The 22,184-nt window shown below is 37.0% G+C and overlaps 1 protein-coding gene across 10 annotated transcripts in view; it reads right to left on the bottom strand.

The window, feature by feature from the left end:
• Nucleotides 1-22,184, bottom strand: part of NAV3 (neuron navigator 3) — a 494,512-nt gene that overhangs the window by 108,517 nt on the left and 363,811 nt on the right. For all 10 annotated transcript variants that reach the window (XR_013928956.1, XM_080392484.1, XM_080392485.1 and 7 more), the window contains 6 exons: nt 21,076-21,236; nt 19,013-19,201; nt 16,664-16,716; nt 11,886-11,909; nt 9,515-9,592; nt 1,013-1,096 (listed from right to left, as the gene is read on the bottom strand). Coding sequence is in view for 9 of the 10 variants with exons in the window: in XM_080392484.1 (XP_080248610.1) it covers nt 1,013-1,096; nt 9,515-9,592; nt 11,886-11,909; nt 16,664-16,716; nt 19,013-19,201; nt 21,076-21,236 (589 nt within the window). In the remaining variant the exon portion in view is untranslated. The remainder of the gene's footprint in view (nt 1-1,012; nt 1,097-9,514; nt 9,593-11,885; nt 11,910-16,663; nt 16,717-19,012; nt 19,202-21,075; nt 21,237-22,184) is intronic.

The raw sequence follows: 22,184 nt of genomic DNA, 5'->3' as shown, positions 1-22,184 counted from the left end.
ATTAAAGGACTTTAACCTCAACAACAGAGAAAAGAAGGAAAAGAATATGTGCCAGATCTTTTGGGAAAGAAGCTTGGAGATGATCCGTTTAGATGTCGCTGCTTAACCTCTTCCAGAAAGAAAACCTCCTGAGGGAAATTATATTGTAAAATAGTAAAAAGTTTTGATTTTAAGAAAAATCCATTGTGTTTTTTTGCTTAAGGTGAAAAAAAGCAAGCAATACAAATATTTTCTATCCAGTTCACAATGAGTCTCACTGCATTTAATCTGTTGGTGCTCAACCAGACTGTGAAATGTTATTTTTATAGACAGCTACACTAACTGCAGCGGTGACTAACAGCTCTCTGTTCCACAGTATCTTTCACAGTTTGGCTCAAAGAGTCCTTTCCACTTACAGGAAACTGTTCAAAATGAATATGGGCAGAAAGCTGCAGAAGTTCAATCCTGAAGGTGCTAAGCAGTCTCTTAATCCTGAGCTTCGTACAAAGGCTCACATTAAATTTACTACCTATCAGGTTTAGATTTTTTCCCCCAATAGTCAAAACAGCACAGTGAAAATCAAAACTGTTTACTCATGATTAGGATACCTAACCTGCATTAACTCTCTGAATGGAGTAATTTTTCTCTGCTTAAAGTTCTTCCCTTCCCCTAATTCTATTATTCTGACACTGTGGCAGACTGGAATGAAGCACTCCAGCAGGTTATGATCAGTCTTTGTTACAGGATCTTTCGGTATGGATTAAACCTAGAGTCACATATGTTTTAATTAAAATCTGGAAATGAAAGATTTTATCTACAAACTGTTCAATGATATTGTCTGCATAAACCTGATGCTGCACAGTTTAATTCTCCTGGAGCTTTATGAAGATTTGATCACAACGGCCATTAAAGAAAGATCTGTCTGTCTTATTGTTACAGCTGTCCCTGTTCCCTTTCAGTGTTTTTTAAACAAAACTCTAATATAATCTGCTGACTGTTTTCTACATTAAAGCATCTGCATTGGTAAATGTACCTTTTGTTCAGCTGTCATTGTTAGACTTTGCAATCGGCCGGTCATATTTCCCAAGCTTTTTTCGAAAGCTGCTACTAGATGAGCCTGTGAAAGAAACAGAACACAACACTCGTCATGACAATGGGACAATTTTCCCAGATGTATTTTGGTTTTTAAAATATTTTTTCCCTTCCATGTTCATCTTCTCCAGCTCTTTTCTATTAGTTTTAAACTCAGACTGAGCTAACTTGGATAACTGAAGCAGCCAAGTGAGCCCAGTGTTCCTCTGGCTTCTTTAGCCCCCTAAGAGATTAGCTCAGGTATCTCTGCCTGGAAATGAATTATGGATTTAATGCCCTGCTTTTGGTTTACTGATATATTGGCCAACAGAAACCTGCTCCCAAATGGAACTCCAGGAACAATTATTTTCAATTACTGAACAGGATTCAAGTACTTTATCTTAAAAGGTAAGTTTTAACCTCACAAATAAAATACTTCAGAGGAATCCTGAGACTCAAATAAAAAACATCACAGTTTTATAAAAGGTCATTACTTAGTCTATTCATCTTGTATTGATTATATATGTATGTGTTGTGTGTATAAAAGTAATAAAAATATATAAAGTATAAATATAGTATGTATACAGGTGTGCAAACACATATATAAAAGATAATCTTGAAAACTTGAAGTCTTACTTCTGAAAAGGAAAAATAATAAAGTTGAAACTGATTAAAAGATCATAAAAATTAAAGCTTCATTTTATTTTCTAACAACATTCACCCTATACACCACGCAAGCAACATTTATTCAAACAATGCATCAACTCTTCATTGGTTTTAACTGACACGGAGCTTTGTAGGCAAAGAAGGGCGAGGAGCATAAAGAAAACAAGCTAAGCCAGTTTGCACAACCAAGGGAAAGTAAGAATTTATTTTTTATGAAATTTCATAAAATTATATCCACTCCTCTCACACCACCAAACAGTAAAAGCAGAAGGAAATATTTATTTTCTCTTTACCATCTCAAAAGTGGTAATAGGCAAAGCTTTCAAACACAGGCACTACAACACACTTGGAAATATATCTCACAAACAACATAAAAATATGCACAAATGGATTAACTGAGCTTCCTCACCAAGAGAATTTATTTTTTATTATAGCAGTACAGGCACACTAAATGCCTGGCAAATTTTCCAGTTACAGATTTGCATGCTTGTACAAGCATAAGTGAAATTGTTGAAATGTATGTTGTACTGAATCTGAGGTATAATCAGAAAAAGACATAGTCCAAAAAGTATTCTGTTACGCACTTTAGGAGAAGGAAAAGAGCTTCTTGCCACCTTGCTATGTGTATTATTTCTCAAACATAAAAAAGGTTATCACATATATATAATAGTGGCCCACTTCTGTGTCTCCACTTCAGAGCTGTTACACTGTTGAGCAGCTTTTGAGTTTTCTAAACCATTTTAGATTGCTATAAACGTTTCATTATCTTGTAAACTCCTTATTTTTTACTTATTAAACTTACTACAGGTTTACTCCTTATAGATTATATTATTAGTAAACAATTTATTTAATTACTTATGGGTATAGTGGTCAATATGCCTGCTTTCTGCATCTACAGGGATATCTTAGGGATAATTCTTTTGGTAAAAGAACGTACGCCAGGGAGTAACTTTTGATAAACATGAGACTAGATACATAAGCAATTTCTTAAGGATTAATTAGTAATTGTGGATATCCCTATTTTAACATTTTTAACTTAGGCTATATTCTTGAAGTTACAATTTTAAATAAAGTGTACCTGGAATATGTGTCAAATGCACCTTTGAAACGTATTCATTGATGTGAAATTATTCTAGCTTGTTCAGAAAAGACAGCCTTTGGTTGTTGTCACTACTCTAGTCCTCTGAGAAGACAAATGTAACTAGTTTTAAACTCCCTTTTACACTCTGATAATTAGGTACATATTAATAATTTCCAGATTAATTTATAGCATTTTAATTCCAAAGATGATGACCACTGACCCAGAACACAATCAGAGACAAAGTAGATGCACTACCACAAAATTATAGCCAAATATCTCCTCATTACAAGTGTTTAACAGGAAACTAATGGAGCTCACTGTTCCCTGCCTCATAAAAAATTCTATGGCTTGGCTGATGGCCCGTGGTTCTGCTTTACCATGAGAATAACAATGGGGCCTGAGGGCTTGAAAAGAGGAATAATTTGCTTAATTATGCATTGCTTTTGTCCGTTTCTCACAATTAGACTGTGATAACCACAGTTATTTTGTACCTAACTATGCATATTTGTGCAAAGTTATTTTCCTGTTCCATAGCTACAACTTCAGCTTATATTGTACATGAATAAACCACGAGGAACTTACAGGAAAAATTAAGAAGTAAAAAAGCATCATTAAAAATGTCATGAAAGGTCACTAAAACCATTAAGCTATTGTCTGATAGTCTGTAGAGAAAGAGCCATGTCACAACTATGGATTCTTACTAAAATTTGGCCTGTGATAGAGTTCATTACCTTCTTGGAGTAGCACACTAAATTTTTCCCATTATAAATGTAATTGGATCAAGATGATGGAACCTTCCTAACTCATTTGAGGTGAAGACTATCAGGTCTTCATTTGCTAATAATAAAGAAATATAATTCAAAGGCCCGTCAACAGAAAACTATTAAAGAAAACTCCTTCAATCACATAGTTCATTACTTTAAATGTTTATTACAACAGAATACTCTTCTATTAAATAGAAAGTATCAATTTAACATTCAGAGTAATAAACTGTGCTGTGGTGACTTTCCCCATGGTAGCAAATGTTTATTCAGCAGTCTAGGGAACTCCTACTTGTTGAAATCTTATGCAGATTTGTCCCAAAAGAAATACTATGTAATGAAATAAGAAGTTAGCTTGAAAAAAGCGAGATTACCAGTATATTTATATGTGTGTGTAAGTATGCATAAAACATATGTACATATATCTTCCCATTTAAGATGCATTTAAATAGTGAAATGCAAAATAATTCAGAAAAGAAAAACCATTGAAACAAATAGAAAGAAGTTACTGGGACTTTAATAATGTGCATTAGAAATTATAAATTCTAATTGGAAACTTCTTTTACACTTATAAATTTGGTAATTGGTTTTGATTGGATCAGTAATCCTCAGTTTCTGAGGGTTATTTACTTTATCCAAAAGGATCCATTCTTTGATTCTCATAAAAATATTTAGGAATAGAATTTTTTTTAAAGTTACAGCTAATTCCTCACACCTCAGAAATCTCTGCATTAGATTCAGTAGCTTCATTCATGGTATACATCATTTGTATACTATAACAAATAGCCTGAATACTGCATGTGCTTTAGATAGCACTTATTCTAAAGTAAAATTATATCTTCACAACCGAATGCAGCATTTGTACTTGGACTTAGACATACTGAAATTAGAGTTAAGTAACTGGGCATTACCAGAAGTATGCCTACACCAAAATATATCGATCCTTAACATGATATACGCATTAGATACACAGATAATGTACAGCTCTTACTCTGTAGGTCCATCAGATACGGATTAATTTTGACTTCTATTAACATGTGAAATTCCCATTGGAAATAGTCAGAGATATATGCTCAGGGAATGATTTCAGTGCTAAAATGACGGATGTGATTTTAAACATTTCCTTCTTAGTAAATGATCCCAGCCAGAAAACCCCCAAATACATCAGCTCTTAGGTTTACATCCCATCCTGAACATGACACTGGCATATTCAAAGACTATCTGCCGACACACTTTCAGATTTTTCCTGTGGCGTTCAGGTTTATAAAACAAAGGTAAATAAATAAATTTCCTCCCACCTGACACGGCTGAATGAAAGGAGGTGTGAGAGGCCAGAAGGGATCGGACTGACTGCAAGAAGCAACTGTACATCTGTTGACCTTTTCTGTTCGCCGCCTGCTATTATCTTGTTTGGCTGTAGGATAGTGGTTCAGAGCTGGCCAAACAAGAGCATTAGCCAGCGAACCCCCTCTGCTTTCTACTGGCATCCTGGGTCTACTACAGTTTGCAAGCATGCACCCTTCAGCTTTATACAGTACAAAGCACTGATCAAAGTCCCTCTGAACAGGCTGGGTTCAGGCTGCTCGCTGGAATTTGAGCCCTTGTCAGTCACATTGGAAGTCTTCTGGTTGGACACTTTCTGCACTGAAAACAGGCCCTTTCTTAATTAGTGTTGAGATTTGCCCTTCAGCAACATCAGAATAGGCACCAGGGAAAAGCTAGAATTTCAGGAAAAAAATTGTAAATTAAGCATCCAAACAACAGCTGGGCCCTGCTTGAATTTAATCATATGCAAGCAAAACACTTAGGGGTTAATCAAATGAAATAAACTGGTGAAATCAACCATAGTTCTTGAATCCAGCCAACAAAACCTGAATAATAAATGAAACCAAATAAGAAAAGTCTTCACGGAGGTTTTCAAAATGCCTAGGAAAATGATACAAATTCCAGCTGACAGATTTTGATATAAAATAATATATCAAGCAAAGGCTTGATGAAACAGTTCAAATTTCAGCCTGAAAGTCTTTTAATGACACCTGTTCTACTGTCACCATCAGTCTTTTGTGGTGAAGCCAAGAAAGGCATGAATAGGGTTGAAATAAGATTAATAAGATGCTCTTTTTTTCACTCACGTACAATACTTTTGCTCAGTTCTACAAAGGGAAATGGTAACAAAAAATTCAAGCCCAAGATGAACTGTGAGGGAACAAGGTTTCTGGCTACTAATAGTTTCCTTCTCCACACCTCAGTGAGGAAAAAAGCGCTGTCTATTTTGAGACACTGAAAGTATGGAAATTTGGAGGAGCTTAGGACTATGGCTTAGATGAATGCTTTTATAGTAAAGGAATCAGAAAGGATGGAGTAACTTTCTGGTCAGCAAAGGCACTGCAGAAGATACTCTGTTCACACAGTTCTCTGCCTGCCAGAGGTGGATGTATCTACAGGTAAGACAGGCAGTGATCAAATCTCTTTCTGCATTAGACTTACTGTTTGTTCAGGTTTTAGCCTACTGGCATGCAAACGTGACTCAAAATGAGGGTCACAGTAGTATTATCCATTTAGACAGTAAAACATTATTTTGATTTCTTCTCTGAGGATAAATTCCAGTTTCTGTGTTTAGGACTATTTCTCCTTTAAATGTCAAGGGTTGGTGAAGCATGTCTCTTAGGTTAGGAGATATATGATAAATGAATACATGCAAATAAATCATTGCTAAGATAGTACAGGTTCATGAAGATTAGCCCACCTGGGTTTTTCATAAGTTTTCCAATTAAATCAAGAATTTGTTAGTTACTCTCCTAATTTTCATGAGAAGTATATAATCCCTAGCATTTAAGTATCAATTCTGTATCTAGACTAAATTTCAGAGATCATATCACAATTAAAAGGCTGCATATACACTCTGGTTTTGAGCTGGATTCCATCCCTAGGTGTTCATAGAATTTATTTACATAAAGCGCTCAAGGGACTGACAGAATTAGTACATCTTTAAGCACCCCGTTTTGATCCTTTGGACTTATGTGGAAGAGGTTTTTTAATACTTCACATCTTCTGTACCAGAAATAGCAGAGAATGATCTCACAACCAGGTTTATTGTGAAATACTTTTCAATTTTTGTATTTGTCAAGTACGTATCTCATGATGGTATCCCAAAAATATTTACTTATCTAGTAATATCTACTTTTCTTTTAGGATTGTATTCATTGTGAAGATGTCTAAATCCCTTCTTTATGCCTGGAGAATTTGAAGACTCTAAGTTCCATTCTCCTGACAAGTTTAATGTTGAGGGAATTTCCACATGCTGGGGATTTGGAAAAAGGAAAGGTTTCTCTGGTACCATTTAAACATCCCATGTGCTAAAAGGATCAGCTTTAGGGTTGTTTCTAGGTTTAAAGAGTGTCTCCATGGAGATGGATTAGAAGGTGAGTGACGCAGTCAAAAGAACATAATTAAATTAACCTTTATACAACATGCAGCATGCATACATGCATATACGTATATGCATACAAGCACATACAGGTTTACAAATGTGGTACTTCTGGATAGGCAAAACCAGATGCACACATACACATTTTTTAACTGTCCTGTTGAAAACTGTTACCAATTGGATCAGTAGAAAAGCTACAGGCATTCTTACTAGGTGTTCAGAATTCCAGAGGTAGCACATGGGACCACAACCCCAACCAATACAATGTGAGTTATACAGATTAAATCAAATTTATTTCTCACCCATGCAGCAGATTGAGTGAAAACCAAGACAATATGTAACTATCCATTTTTAGCTTAACTCAGTTTCCTTGAAATATGGACCAAATCTAATTGTGACTTGGAGCTGACTTCGAAAATTTGCCTAGAATAGGTAATGTTAGTAGAAACCAGTCTGTATGGTTTTACTCCACACAAAGGAATACTGGCCAGAGACATAGCCAATGATTTCTGAATACCACTGGGGAGAGACTGGACATAATTTGCTCAAACAAACCAAACAATGGCCTCTCTGCCTGAGCTGCAGAGCAGAATGCCCTGCCACCCTCACTCTGTTGCACATGTTGTTGTATGGTAGACCACAGCATTGCCGGGGTGACTGGAAAAGGATGGAGACTAGACAGAGTCATCTTTCAACTCTACTGTTCAACACATCAGCAAGAAGGAATATGATGGTGTTTCCTGTTCAGAGCTAGCCGAAGGAAAGAAGGGCAAACTGCTTTTCTGCCTGCAGAATAAAGTGAGGAACAGTGCCAAGAGCCTGAGTTACCACCATCAGAGTCAATTCCACACCAGCTTTAGAACAGACACTGAACACAGGCAAAAAATTTAGTCTTACTGATGTGGTACCCCTGCTCAGAATCACCAAATGGTTTGGGTTATGAGGGACCTTTAAAGATCACCTAGTCCAAGCCTCCTGGCTGCAGGCAGGGACATCTTTCACTAGACCAGGGGCTTGCAGGAATCAAGATGACTCCTCTGGATAACACCAGTTGCTGCTGTGTGGCATTAACAAGGCACTCAGAGTGGATGTGGGGATGTCTGTGATTGTGCACAAGCCCAGCCACAGCCCACCTCCCTGTGCTCCGCACAGCAAGGCAGAGCTGCTGCAGCCCCGTGCTCTTGGTGGAAAGTGCCCTGTGAAAAACAACAGACTTGTCAGTAAACATGACTACCCAAGGCACGCTGGCTTAGCTCTTCTGACCTCTTGGTGTTGGTTTCAGTTTGTTGCTTTAATGATGGGTGAGTGAAGAACTGCCCAACCTGGCAAAGATGAAGATCAGTATCTAAAATATATGAGTGAAGGAACGCCATACCCAGGATAAGCATGCTGGCTATAAATTCCCAAATGAATAAGTCAACCCAGAATCTAGCTTTTCAGCTTACAAACATGCAGGACTCCAATATTGCCTGTTTCACCAGCTAAGAACAACGAACAAACTGGCAAACCCTACCACTACAGAGGCACTAATACCTACAGGTGTTCTGCAGCCACCTGAACAGAGCAGAAAGTGCTAAGGTAGCTCTTTGACATTTCGACATGTGGCAGTCCTAAGAGACTATGCAGCTTTCACACTAGAGATTATTTTCTCACAACATGAAAATAGTACTACTACACCGACTGAAATGATTTATTGAAAAATATGGCAGTATTTATAGATCGAAACACTCATTACATCTACTTTACAAAGAAAGGCACTATGTTGCTTGCCAAAGACATCAGGAAACTGCTTTATTGAAATGCAAAATGATGCTCTCTTGTAACTGCATCTCAACTTTCCTTGGGAATGGCAACTGTAGTTATATCCTGCATTGATTTAAAAATCACTATAAAACAGATTGTTTGGTAACTATCCAGTAACTTCATCTGAAACCATAGTAACCAGACAGGACTGTAGCTCACATTCCCTATCTGGCATTATTTTCTGATAACATGTTCAATAACTCATGTTACCAGTATGTGACAATTGGAAGGAACACCAGGGAGCTCTCTGTGAAATAGCTGTTTCCACTAGTTATATATCAGCAGTTACTGTAGTGTATGAATTCTATAAACAATCATATACTGTGCTTCCTTCCACATCTATCTGCATTTTGTAGAATTTATCTTTTCAAAATGAAACTATAATGAATTCTATCAGAATATGTAATTTGCATCCTTTCTTTTGTTGTGTCTCCTTACTTTTGGCTTTTTTTTTTTTTTTAATTAATTCTTAGTCAAAAGTGAAACTGAACTGGGTAGGACTGTTGTCACATCCAAAGTGTGGAAACTCTTTTCCATTTCCACTGTGTCTGATTACAAGATTTCTTTTGCTTGAAGCTGAGGTAATATAGATATTTAATGAAATAAATAATTTGAAAAACACCAAAATAAATAAATAGTAAAAGTCTCCCTGAACATGTGCAGAGTAAGAGCTATTAGCCAATCTGATAATGTATTCTTTGATACAAGAAAAGCAAAAATACTTACATTTGCTGAAAGTTGAGATGTAAGGGTAGCAACTTTCTCTTGTGATGCAACCAGCTCTCTCCGTAGTTTCTGAATTTGCTAGGAAAAAAAAAGAAAAAAAAAGACTGCTGTCAGTATTTCAGCAATTTCCTTTTGTTGTGAGTTTTTTGGTTTGTTTTCTTAAGAGATTGCTAATAGGTTTACGATGTCTTAGTTTCACATTTTGATCTCAGAACTATTCAGAAATACAGATTATTAAAGCTGGCACTTAGGGCTGCTCCAACTGTTTTGTTTGCACTTAACCATCATATGAGCTAGGATCCTCGTTAAGGGAGCACATATGGGCAATGCTTAATTACCTCATATGTACTATCCTCTGTTTGCACATGTAAGTGTCATGTTATTTTACCAAATCCCAAAAGTTCCAAACATATCCTTAGTGCAGTCAAGGGTAGGAGCCCTGGATGAGCCCTGAGATTATGAAACATGAATGAATTCGGGTGAGGTTCACAGTGTCTGACTGTAGACATGATACAACTGACATATGTTAAGTACCTACATTAAACTCTGATAAAGTGTCAAAAAAGTGCTCCCCCACTGCCTGGCATGGAGAAGGTTTTGATGACTACCTCAGACACAGATTTTTCCTTTATGGATGTCTAAAGTTAGATGAGGTACAGTAATTTATTTTTTTTCTCTAACACAATACTTCCTACAGTCCCTGTGATTCAAACATGCAGCCTCTTTAAAACTTACATACTATTCAAAAACTTGCTTGCCAACTTAAAAAAAAATAAAGGTAGCTTTAAATGAGCTTGTTGACATGAAAATAAACTTAAATGTATCCTTTAATGAAAAACAGAGTCCTTAAAAAAAACCCACATTACTGCTAGGATAGATAACTAGCATGAAGCTTGCGCATCATTTTAAGCTCATTTAATGCTATTTGAGATCTTACAGGGACTCCAGGCACCGCAACAAACTTAAACACAGCATAGAGTTTCACTTTGAAACCTCTTTCATATTCACGCATAAAAGAAATTATTCCAGACTAGGGAAGTAAAATGTCTAAAACTAGTCTAGGAAAGGAAGCACGTAACATTCACTAGTAAAGGCTATTGCAGTACTTTAATTTTATGACTCCCATAAAAACCAACAGGGAATACTGCACAAGCTTTAACAATGAACAAGTGCTTGTACATCTACGATACAAAAATAGCTAGGTCATTTACACTAGCTCAGAGCAAAGGAGACCGATTATTGAGCTCTTCTCCATCCCGGACTGCCATTTTTCTTTTCCCAAGTTTTCTCTTTGGTTTTAAGTAGCAACTATTTGACCTTCCTGCTTAAGCTATGCTTTCATCATATTCCTGCAACTATACAAAGTTAGTTTTCATGAACTGCTATTCAACACCTCCTGCAAGAGCAGCACAAAGGAGACCTAGATACTGAGAAAACATGTAGAAATACACAGGAAAGAAATGTTGTTTCACCTCAATGAAATGAGGAATTGTCATTTACACTACTGAGCTGTGGCATGCTTTTTAACTCTTGCTTTAACCTTCAGAGAAAGGAGCTTAGAAAATTCAGGTAGAAATTATACTGAAATATACTATGGCAAGTAAGAATATGCTTATTTGTTCAACTTCCTCAAAACATATTTTAATTGACTCTTTTCTGATTAGAGTAGCAAAAAATAGGAGCAGCATAAATGCAGGAGTTGGAAGGCACGTAGCTCTGTGAAGTGGAAGTGCACCCATTGGTGCTGCATTGTATTCCTGCTACTCCTTGGTACCCTTTTAATACAACCAGGGCTTCATTTTGAGAAAGGCTGTAATTGTATCCAGCTGCTGACCCAGGCTTGTCACCCATTCTTATACACTGTGAGGAGAAAGAAGCTGTTTTCCACGTCAGATTTGATTTATATCTGAAATCAATCTGCATTGCTCTGAAATCCATCAAAGTGGTCAGTTTCAGAAATTTAATATAATGCAAAATGTAAGGCAGAGAAGTTCAAAGCGAGCATTTGAAGGTTTTTTCTCCTCAAAAGGCAGCACATTACCTTGAATTGCACAGTCCCTTAGATCCAGTACAGAGCGGTATTAAATCTGAAATCAGATGTACCTCAACTCCACTCAGAAACCCGATCTAATCAATTCTTTTCACCTTTTCAGAACATCAGCCAGAAGGAATTCTTCAGCACAATGCTAAGAACACACCTTCTAGTGCACTAGAAGCTGCATCAGCTTTTTACCAATACTTAAAAAATTGTGCAAAGACACAGGGTGTTATGTTCCCCAGCGACTCAGTAGTTTAGCCATAGCATTTAAATAATAAACTTCAAAATAATATAATGCAATACATAAATATAAAAATGAAGAAAAGTTCTTACCTCTGAATGTGCCTTTTCTTCTGCCTGAAAGAAAACAAAGAAGAAATGGCTTAGAAGCAGTGTGTAACATAATTGCGGTAATAGAAAATAAAAGCCAGCTACACTGAAGTGAAATGAATAGCTTCACGGATCCATTACATTTAAGGAAGGTATGCAGTAAAAACAATAAATGGAATTCTTTTCAACTTACTTGGCAAGCTGAAACCCCAAAGAGTTTGCCAGCGTACTGACAACATGAAACAGTGGATAAAGGGAGAACAGGAACAGAACTGCAGAAACTGCAGCTACATTTCTAAGATACAAAGAAAATTTGCTATGCTGTCACTGCATGGACCTCACTGTTACCCGCAAACTTTTACACCATAATGGTTATTATGGCTCCTGGAAATATATTTGTTTTACGATATACCAAGCAATATTCCTAATAGACTAATCCCTATTAAGAAAAGTTGACAGCATACCCGTAAAATATGTGGGAGGAAGGTGAGGAGAGAGGGCTACAGGCACTTTAAAGTAATTTCTTCTATGCTAAGTACTGACCAAAATATTAAGGGCTCTGAAGGCATGTTAAGGTTTCAGCTTAAATTTGCTAATAATATTTAAAAATTTTAGATGTTTTCCATGTTGTTATGTATTATGTCACATAATGACGCTATTTACACAGCAGTCTTCAAAAAGCCGAGAAACTAAATCATTGCAAGGCAAACCTTTAACAGTCACTATATTTGTAAGCATGTGAATAGTCTAATTTAGGAGCAATTTCATGGATAGAGAAATCTTGCTTCAGTGGGATCCAAACAGAAAGGAATGGTGTGCCATAAGAGAGGAACCCTTCCATAACATAAAATCAATTGATGTACTGGAAATCAATCCACCCCATGATCTGAGGTGGCCCAAGCTCAGAGAAGCAGTCTCAAGTTGGATGGAAGAGAAATAAGCAGTAAAAGGAAGATGTGGGTGGAAGAATCAGCTATAAAAAACACTAGAAAGGCTAAGAAAACCTAACGTAACAGTTCCTCGGAAGAATCCCTGACATCAGGCAGTATCTGTGTTATTGCAAAGTAATACAGCTGCTTTTTTAAGCCTGTATTAGGCACAAATTCTGTGCTGTTAGAATTTTAATAATTTATTATAGAAATATTTTCTTTACCTGGTGTAGGGGGAGAAGACTTTTCGAAATTGCTCTTTCCATACATACTTATCTGTTAACAGTCTCTGAAAAGACTGGAATGCTACGGTGTTTCCCTGTGCAACACTTAGAACTGCTCTTGGCTGAAACTACTGTAATACCTAATACATCACTACATGGGAATCATTTAATATAACAATTGTTTTATTTGCCAGCACTGATGTGACACACATACTGATACTAACTTTCTGATCTATGTTCACTAAAAGGGTATCTGCCTACAGGAAAAAATGAAATTCTGTTCTCATTGTTACCTCAAACAGGCAGTGCCTGAAAAGTCACGAAGGGATCAAGAAAGATGATGTCCCCTTATGAATTCTACTGTGCCAAGAAAAGCAAAAACCCCTAAAAATTTAGGGTTGGTGAACTTTTCTTGAAATTACCATGTGAGGATGGGTCTTCATCCTTAGCTGACTGGCCCCTGCTGATGAAGGCAGTGCTACCTTTGTTACACATGTTACAAGGGAGCGTTGCCTTTCTCCCAGGGTTCAGAGAGCTGGCTCCAACAAGTCAGCTTTTGTGGACAGTGGCAGAAGTAAATGAAAGAACAGGCCTCCAGGTATACTATCAACTTAAAAAATAAAATCTGACAAGCAAAATACATCTGAGCAGTTTTTACTGAAGAGTTTACACTGACACCATTGTAACCTGCTACTCAGCCATTGGTTCAAAAGGCTCTAAAAGAAAATACTTCTTTTTCTCCCTCTACTTCCCCATCATATCCATGCATCCCATCCTCATAAGGATTATTTTTTTCTTTTTTTTGAAGACTTAAAATATTAACATGCAAATGACATGTCCTTACACATCTCCTTTGAGCTTGGCTTAGCATAGTTAATGAAGTCTAGGGATTCTAAGTGTAGCTAATGCTGAAAGTCAGCGCAAGAAATATAGCAATTAACTAAGCATGTGCACATTGCAGTGTCTCACCTACTGAGCAGCAGGAGATTAAAATTAGAGACAACCTATCATAATTTACACTATCACACATCTTTTTCAACTTCTCAGAGAGCTGGATATATTCACAGCCAAAACTGATTCAGTATTTCAAGCCTGAAGTCTGCTAAGTCTGTTTACATGGCATACTTTTCTGTGAAACCAAATGGTTGTCTCTGCACATGCTTATCTCTACAAGCTAGACTGTCAGTCCATTCAAGTAAGTAAAACCCAAATGCAAATCAAGAAGAAAGGCAATACATACAGAAAAGACCAGTGAATGTGGAACTTCTGTCTCGTTGGACTTATTCATGGAAATGGCAGCAAAGCATGAAATGTCTCTTCTGAATCTCATATTCTAATTCTCAAAGAAACAATCTTCAGAGAATAACTTGAAGATTTTCAGCTATCCTTCGGTATTAATACATAAAGGTCTTGATCTTTATTTAGCACTTTGAATCCCTCAGTGATTAGGCTGCAGAAAACCACTATAACCAAGGCTTAAGGCAATGCTTGAGAAAACGGATAAATATATTTGATTGAGATACTTATGGAAAGGCAGCTGATTTAGAATTCCTTCTTAGTAATTTTGGCCTGCTTAAATAAGGTAAAAAAGCTCCTGTTAAGTGACTTACATGCGCCATAACCCTGTGAAATTATCACTTTCTGGAGGAAATGGGGCACTGCACGGTCCCACTGAACAATGAAACATTCTCTGCTTTCAGCTTATGTGATACTGATTGCCACCTTTTCATGTTTCTATACTCCAATTGTGCATCATCTTCTGATTAATTGCTGAAAAGTTTAAACTTTTTTCTACAGAATGAGAGGGATCAAGTAAAAGAAATTCTGACAAAAAATCATTCCTAAAGATCAGTCCTAGTAATTTTGTCATACTAATTCCTTTCTTGCTCTCTACAGATTTTTCTGTAACTTCCATTATCTTATCTACATGATCCATAACCTAAGGAGCTAGGCTTAGCTGCAACATGAATTCACAGTCAGACATTTCAGAAGATATTCCACTTACAGTATAAACTTTACAGGTAAACAGTTTAAAGTTTGTTTTGCAGGAAAAATACTGTTCTTTAATATCATGGGGTTTAGGTAATATTTCCAAGATACCCTGTAATCTGGAATGACAGCAGGTTATAGAAATAGGAAGTATTAGTAAACTCTTGCTACATTACACAACATCAGAGCAGAGATATTTCAGACTTACTGATTGATTGGGTGCTGAAAACATTCTGTGTTACTCTATAATTGGATTTTTACCATCTATCAGTTTCATAACATTCTTCTAAAATTTGACATCAAAGTTGATTTATAATTTTGGACACACACACATACACCCCATGCAAAATGATCATAATGTCTCAGGGAAATAATAGTAAAGATTTTTTGACTACCAAAACATACATGAGAAGCTTTATTTTGAGTATTAGTCATACCTCATGTGTAGTCAGTCTGCATGTACATTCTACCGACCAAGAATAATTCGACTGGAATTCCTTGCAACTTGCTGTTTAAGGCCTGGACAAACCTAATGCATGTTTACCTGGTGTTTCAGACATGCCCTTGTACAACCCGCTTTTATGAATAAACAGAACTAGGAGAGGCACCACTGTGGTCGATGTCGTGCATGGATGCAATCTATTTTCTAAGCTAACATGAGTTTAGCTTTGAGGTAGGGCTGCCAAATGGTACAAATCCATCAGACTGCATGGGCTTGGCACTCCCAGGCAAGAACTGGTGTGGGATCTGTGTAGAGGAATCCATGTCATCACTGGAATATCAGCTGACACTATTTAACACCCAAAAATATGGACAGGGTACAGACTATTCATGAATGCATGGTATAAAAGTGGGTAAGTAGGTTGCTCTTCCGTGAAAAAGGGCTACTACAGCATGTAATTGTAGCTAGTGAATAGGTTGCAAAGCAACTGTTTTGTATCAGTAAGGGAATGTCCAAACATGTTTGACTCCTCCCATATGGATGATTTCTTGTTAGTAGAACAACTGAAGCAAAAAATTATGCGAAAGATCTCAGATATCAAAACAACAGAGGAAAAAATATCGAAAACAGAACTTCTGCTTGAGATAGAATATTATTATTTCTCAAACTAATTAATCTGATCAAGATTAATATTTTTTTTTAAAGACACTCTTCTCTTTGGAAATAACATCTAAATGCTGTCATTTGCAACAAAGATCAGTAGTCATTTCAAGTGAAAATTGTATCTCCCTTCCGCTGAAGTAATTTTTTTTCAAGAAGTATAACTCAAACAGTACCTAAACCACTTTGTAAATTGTACAATTAGAAAACTAGTTGAAAATAAGCAAAATCACTCAAAATTATCAACTACAATAGCATAAGGAACCCCCTTAAAGACAGACTCCTAGACCATTACCTTCTTTTTAGCTATTAAAATATAAACTAGGTGATTTAATGAACTTCTAAGCAAGTCACATAAAAATATGAAAATATTTTATTCTAAAATAGCATGACAGTAATACTAAAGTTGAAAATAAATATTCCTGCCTTATTGCAGTACAATTTTAATCCTTCTAAACCTCAAAGTATTGAAATTTTCATGAACAATGAGCAAGAACAGAGGCAGGCAGAACTTTTTTCTAAAATGTCAATACTCACCGTAGAGTAGAGAGAGGATGTGCTGGAGACAAGTGATAATGAGGACCCATGTACTTTAAAAAAAAGGAAAATAACATGAAGTATTGATGAAAGCATAAAACTTCCCCCATGTAGTTCAATAACTAAACATCCTTTTAGAATGAGAACCAATCTTCCACAAAGGGCAATTATGAGCTATCAGTGTAGAAAGGTTATCGATGTTTTTTTCCTGCACTTAAAAAGATTGTTCTATACTGAACTGTGTATGAGGTAGGAGAGCAAGCCAGTGAGATTCAGTATTAGTACCAGCAAACCAAGCATCACTTCTGTTGTTTTGACAACAAATCACTTGATAAATACACTCTTTAGAGAAACCAGAAATTGAGTTGTTTATACACCTGTCCAAAGCTGAGCAAACTGATTTTAACAAGAGACTATGCTCTGCAAAACAGTTCCCATTCCCTGGGGAGAGCTCTCAGGCTTTGCCCAGCTGATTTCTCCCTTCAACATAATGCAAACCCGTGTATTTGTAGTCCATGTGAAGGTATTACTGCAGGACATAGGATCATATTTCCACTAATCATCGGTAGAGTCAGCCTTGAGAGCACTGAGTGAAAGTTGCAGGACTTCAACTCAAAAGACATGGCTCCTGGCCTCTCTGGAAATGACAAGTGAAGGCTACAATTGATTAGTCAAACAGACTTTAAATCTAGTTTTATAAATGGGGAAATATTTACAAAGATGTGGTACACTGACCATTGAAACCCTGTTGCTTTCAATCCATCTTCGGTTTTCAGTCTCTGCTTTAAATCTCTCAGCAAAACTCCCATTCTGCTCTTGTACACAGCAGCTCTCCATTACCTCACTTCTTTCACTATAATCTTCCTCAGAGCTCCTATCTTAAAATACATTTGGCCTTCCAACACCATCATTTCATGTTAATCTCTAATGACTTTAAACTGCTGAAACCTGTTTATTATTGATGCACTGACTTTAATCTACTCAGGTTGATCATGGTTATCCACATCAGCTGGATATGAAACATGACCAATGAACAAACTTTCATCAAAGCCACTGGTGACCCATTGTTGAAATTCAAGATTTAACACCTCTTTTTCTATGCATAAATTATTTGCCTTGTTTTCTCTATTATTCTTCCTTTGACAATTCTGTTCCTCAGGAAAGGGTCTGTAGTCACCTCTGTCCTTGAATTATGTGATACGCTTCTGTGCAGTCAGCCATCCTCTCTGTGCTGACAACTCACAGCTTGATCTGTCCTGCACCCTACTGCTAGTATTCCATACCCAGATGTCTGCCTGACATATCATCTAAAATAGAGAAGAAGGAATTGAAAAGTAAAAGTATTAGTTGCCCATTATTTCATCTATGACTTTTTTTCTCCTTTTATCTCATAACTATGACCTCTGGGGCTAAGGGAAGACTTTTTTTTTTTTTTCCTTGTTATAAAGACCATTTACATTTTCACCACTTAGCAGTAAGCAAGATTGATGAAATGATGTTATAGAATGAATCACCATAAAATTTTAGTGTGTTTTTTTTTTCCTTTTGGGTTTTTTTTGTTGGTTGATCTTGTTTGTTTGTGTTTATTTTATTTTATTTCAATTTTTTAATAAAAGGATGTGAGATCATCATGCTTACTGGAATTCTGCAAATAATCAGATTTGCCAGAAATGTTAGGCAGAAGAAAATGTTACAGTGCATTTAATTAGGAGTTGTCAGATGGTTAAAAAAGAACAAAATCAAAAACCAATCAAAAAATACTCCCAAATTCCAGGTGTTGTACATAGTATTAAAGAAACCAGACCAACAGCAATAATCTGCATAAAGAAAGTATTGAGGTCAGATTAAATTATAGAGTTTACATACAGAAATTCACATAGTGTTTGCTGTAGGAGGCCATAGGAAAGTGGGGAAATGAAATGGCTACAAAATAAAGGGGATGCTAAGTAACAGTGGCATTTGGAAAAAAAAAAAAAGAAAATACAGAAGGAGGACCAAGAAATTGTGGAATCACAGTAGTCAAGGTATGCTCAGACACTTCAAATTTAGAGGCAGAAAGAAAAATTTTCCAAGAATGGCTTCCTTTCCTCCAAAATTTCTGATAAAGGATTTATACATGTATGACATACACACCATTGCATGTTACTGTGTGAAAGAAATATCTTCCACATTTTAGGGTAGAGAAGTCCTGTGAGTCCACCTCAACAGATGCAAAGCAAAGATTTACAAAGTTATTCATGTTTTTCTGTTGAAGAAGAAATATTTTAAAATTTTACTACACTTTGGAGGCCTAGTTTGGGGGCCTATTTTGGGCCCTATTCACTGATCCAAATAGTAACTCAGTCTTACCTTCTTCCATGCTGTCCCTGAATGAACCTGAATGACTAATTGCTCGTGGTCTCTCTTCTAAGGATGTAGCACTGCCACACAGTTGGGAATCATCATACAGATCAAAAGAAGTGTCTTGTGCAGGGATGCTGTTTGAACGCATCATACTGGGTCCAGGAAGGTTAAACTGAGATAGGTTGGTTGGACTCACTGGAATACAAAGCTTTATTAATGAAGCATATTTCCATTAAATGAGTTTTGGTTCTGCACAGAACTGTAATGTAGGACTAGCATGGTTAGGTGGACTTTACGCTGTTGAGAAAATGAAAGGCTTTTATTCCTACATACAAAGCCACCACAGAAAGGTGAAGCACATGATGTCCAAGGAGCTGGAGCTGGATGAGACTAATCCTGTGAAACACGAGGTAACATTGACACTGGTGTCTGAATACACACTTGTTCACTCTGACAGCCCAAGACAGAAAATCAATAGGAGAGATTCAGAAGTTAGAAGTTAAAAAGGAATAAGAAATCATGAGCTTTTTTTTATAAGCCGCTCTTCTAATAAAGCAGTATCCATATTTTATTGTTATATACCTATATTACCAACAGCTGTTAGGACCAAAGTTTATGGGCATATGCAAGACATTTACCCTTTGATTTTCTACAGCACCTACCACTATATTAGGTTAAAACTTCTGCACAGGGCAGTTGCATCTCATTATAATAAATAGCCGTAGTCCAATCACTCATGGTTAAAATGCAGAACAGCATTGATGAACCTACTTTAAGCTTTTTGCAGTGTTTGTTTGTCAGTAGGAAGGAAAGCCTGGTTATGATTCAACTGACCCACAAGAACTCAACACCTAGTAGAAAAAGCTAATTGTCTATCCAAATTCAGCCTCAGTGTTTGTACATTTATTTTAGCTCATGCAAGATGTGCCTTAAGTCATAAACTACCAGAGCAGCTGTGTTGTGAGAGCAAATTATTCCATAGGGCTATGATAATGGAAAGAAGCAAAGGACAACGACAAAATAAATTTTAAAACCTCCCTGATCTTATTGCTCTCCATTGTGAGTACAACTATGAAGAAAAAGAAAAAGAAGGTAACTGTAAGCAGAAAACGATACAGTGAAAGAAACACTGCTTTAAAAGTGCTGTGTCTAAAACTACTACAAGTACATGGAAGAAATCCAAAGCAGTGGCTTGCTTAGCCAGGATCAAATTTCATTTTTAAAAGTGGCTTTGTTCAACTTCTTTTCCCTTATGTAATAAAGACCTACATTTGTATGTCTGATCAAATTTCTTTTCAGTGATCGTAACCTACAAGATGCCTTAAGCTGTGACAGAGTGATGGAAGTGTGAATGCTTCAAAGGTTACTGCTAATTCCACAGTAAGGGCCTAAAACACAGAAGCTCATTGTGAACTTAGTATGTGTCCAGCACAGTGCAAATAAATGGTTTTCTATTAAGCATTAAAGAGAAAATAAAACTATTAACAAAACTAAATTTGCGTTGGATTAACTTGAAACAAGATTCAGAAGAATTAAATCTGAATCTTGACCTGTAATCAAATAAATCTGAAATGTGACTCACATCCCAAAATATTATATTGCATTCAGGTTTAGGATCTGGATTGGGCCCAGTGCAGTTATAGCCACGCCCAGCCACTGAATTGCATTGGAAAGGCCTAACTTAAACCAAACCTGTATACAGGAAAAAAAAGTAATGTTTAGTGTCTGGGTTGACATTCACTAAAATCACTGGAAAGAAACCTACTGACTGTGAATCCTAAAAGTTGGATAGTTTTGCTCTAGAAGCTAATTTCCAGCTCTGCCTCAGATTTTCTTCTCCTTGGGCAAATCATAGAGAATTTGTGCTTTTTTCCTGTATGCAGACAGGAGGTACCCTGGCTTACTCCATGAAGAACACCATGAGTCTCCCTTCATTAGTCAGGTACCCAAATATGGCGACGGAGATGTTAAAATAAATTATCCAGTTTGGCAAAGAAAGAAATATGAATAGTTAAATTTTATGATTCTGTTCTAGAGGGGGAGAAACAGTGAAGGGAAATGGCATTTACCCAAGTTGGAAAAGTGATATTTTCCAGTTGCAGATGAAGACATAGCTGAAGGAGAAACAAGCGGGGACTGACTGCCAGTGTCTTGCAGGCCTCCAGTTGAATGGGACCGAAGCCATTCCTTGCCTTCCTCCTGACTCGTCTGCCGGGATGATGGAGTATATCTGAAAAACCACAGCTGACATGCTCAAAACAACGACAAGGTGATGGTTTGGAAAGAAACAGGTGTCACGTAAATACCCTTTACCAGTTAGATAGAACAAAACCCTTGTAGAGCATAAAGTCTAGTCAAGTGATTATCACCAGGGATTTTAATAAGGTAAAATTTACCATCTTATTACAACAGAAAAAATGCAGGACTTGAACCCCCTTTTTTCTTCATCCCCCTCCCCAAAACAGCATTCCCTTCCTTTGAAGAGATATGATGATAAACTACAGAAGTCAGATGACTGAGCTGATAGGAAAGGACTTCAAAGCCATAGGGAGAGTACAGGTTAATGCAAAAGCTCAGAAGATGTATGGCTAGGGTGGGGAACGGACAGACTAGAAGCCAAGAAATGTGAGTAGCCATTTACAAAACAAGATCTGCCACAGATCATGTGTGCAATTGGTTAGATGATAGGAGTGAAACAGATCAACAACTCTGAAAAGGGAGTGTGCATCAGTAATGAAGCTACTCCTGGTCATACACAGTCTGCTGCTCTGAACCCTGCTAGCATTGTGCCCTGCCCCAAACTGGGAGGAGGGAAAGGGACAGGAAAACCCCACAATTAGCAGAAACAAGTTCTCTGGAAGGAAGAAGTCTGGGAATCAAATCATTCATCAACTACTTCCAATAGAAAACCAATAAAAGGGCAACTTGACACAGGGGCTAAGAGGGAGAACTGTTAACTCACTGGCCCAGCCTCTTCTGGCTGGGCTGAAGAAGGGCAATTCTGGCAGTTGTTAAACATTACATTGTGCAGGCAGTGTGGGTCTTAATCAAGAGACTGTTTTCAGCAATGTCTGCAATATCCGGCTTCATTCTGCACAATCTCCTGCTGAGAAATGAGCACCTTCTTCACCACTGTCATGAGCCATAAGTGTTCCCCAAACAACAGAGCAGAAAGGGC

The sequence above is a fragment of the Falco punctatus genome (assembly GCF_963210335.1).
Source record: "Falco punctatus genome assembly, chromosome: 6".
Classification (NCBI taxonomy): Eukaryota; Metazoa; Chordata; class Aves; order Falconiformes; family Falconidae; genus Falco; species Falco punctatus.
The sequence above is the reverse complement of the archived record's forward strand: the minus strand, read 5'-3'. Positions and strand labels throughout refer to the sequence as shown.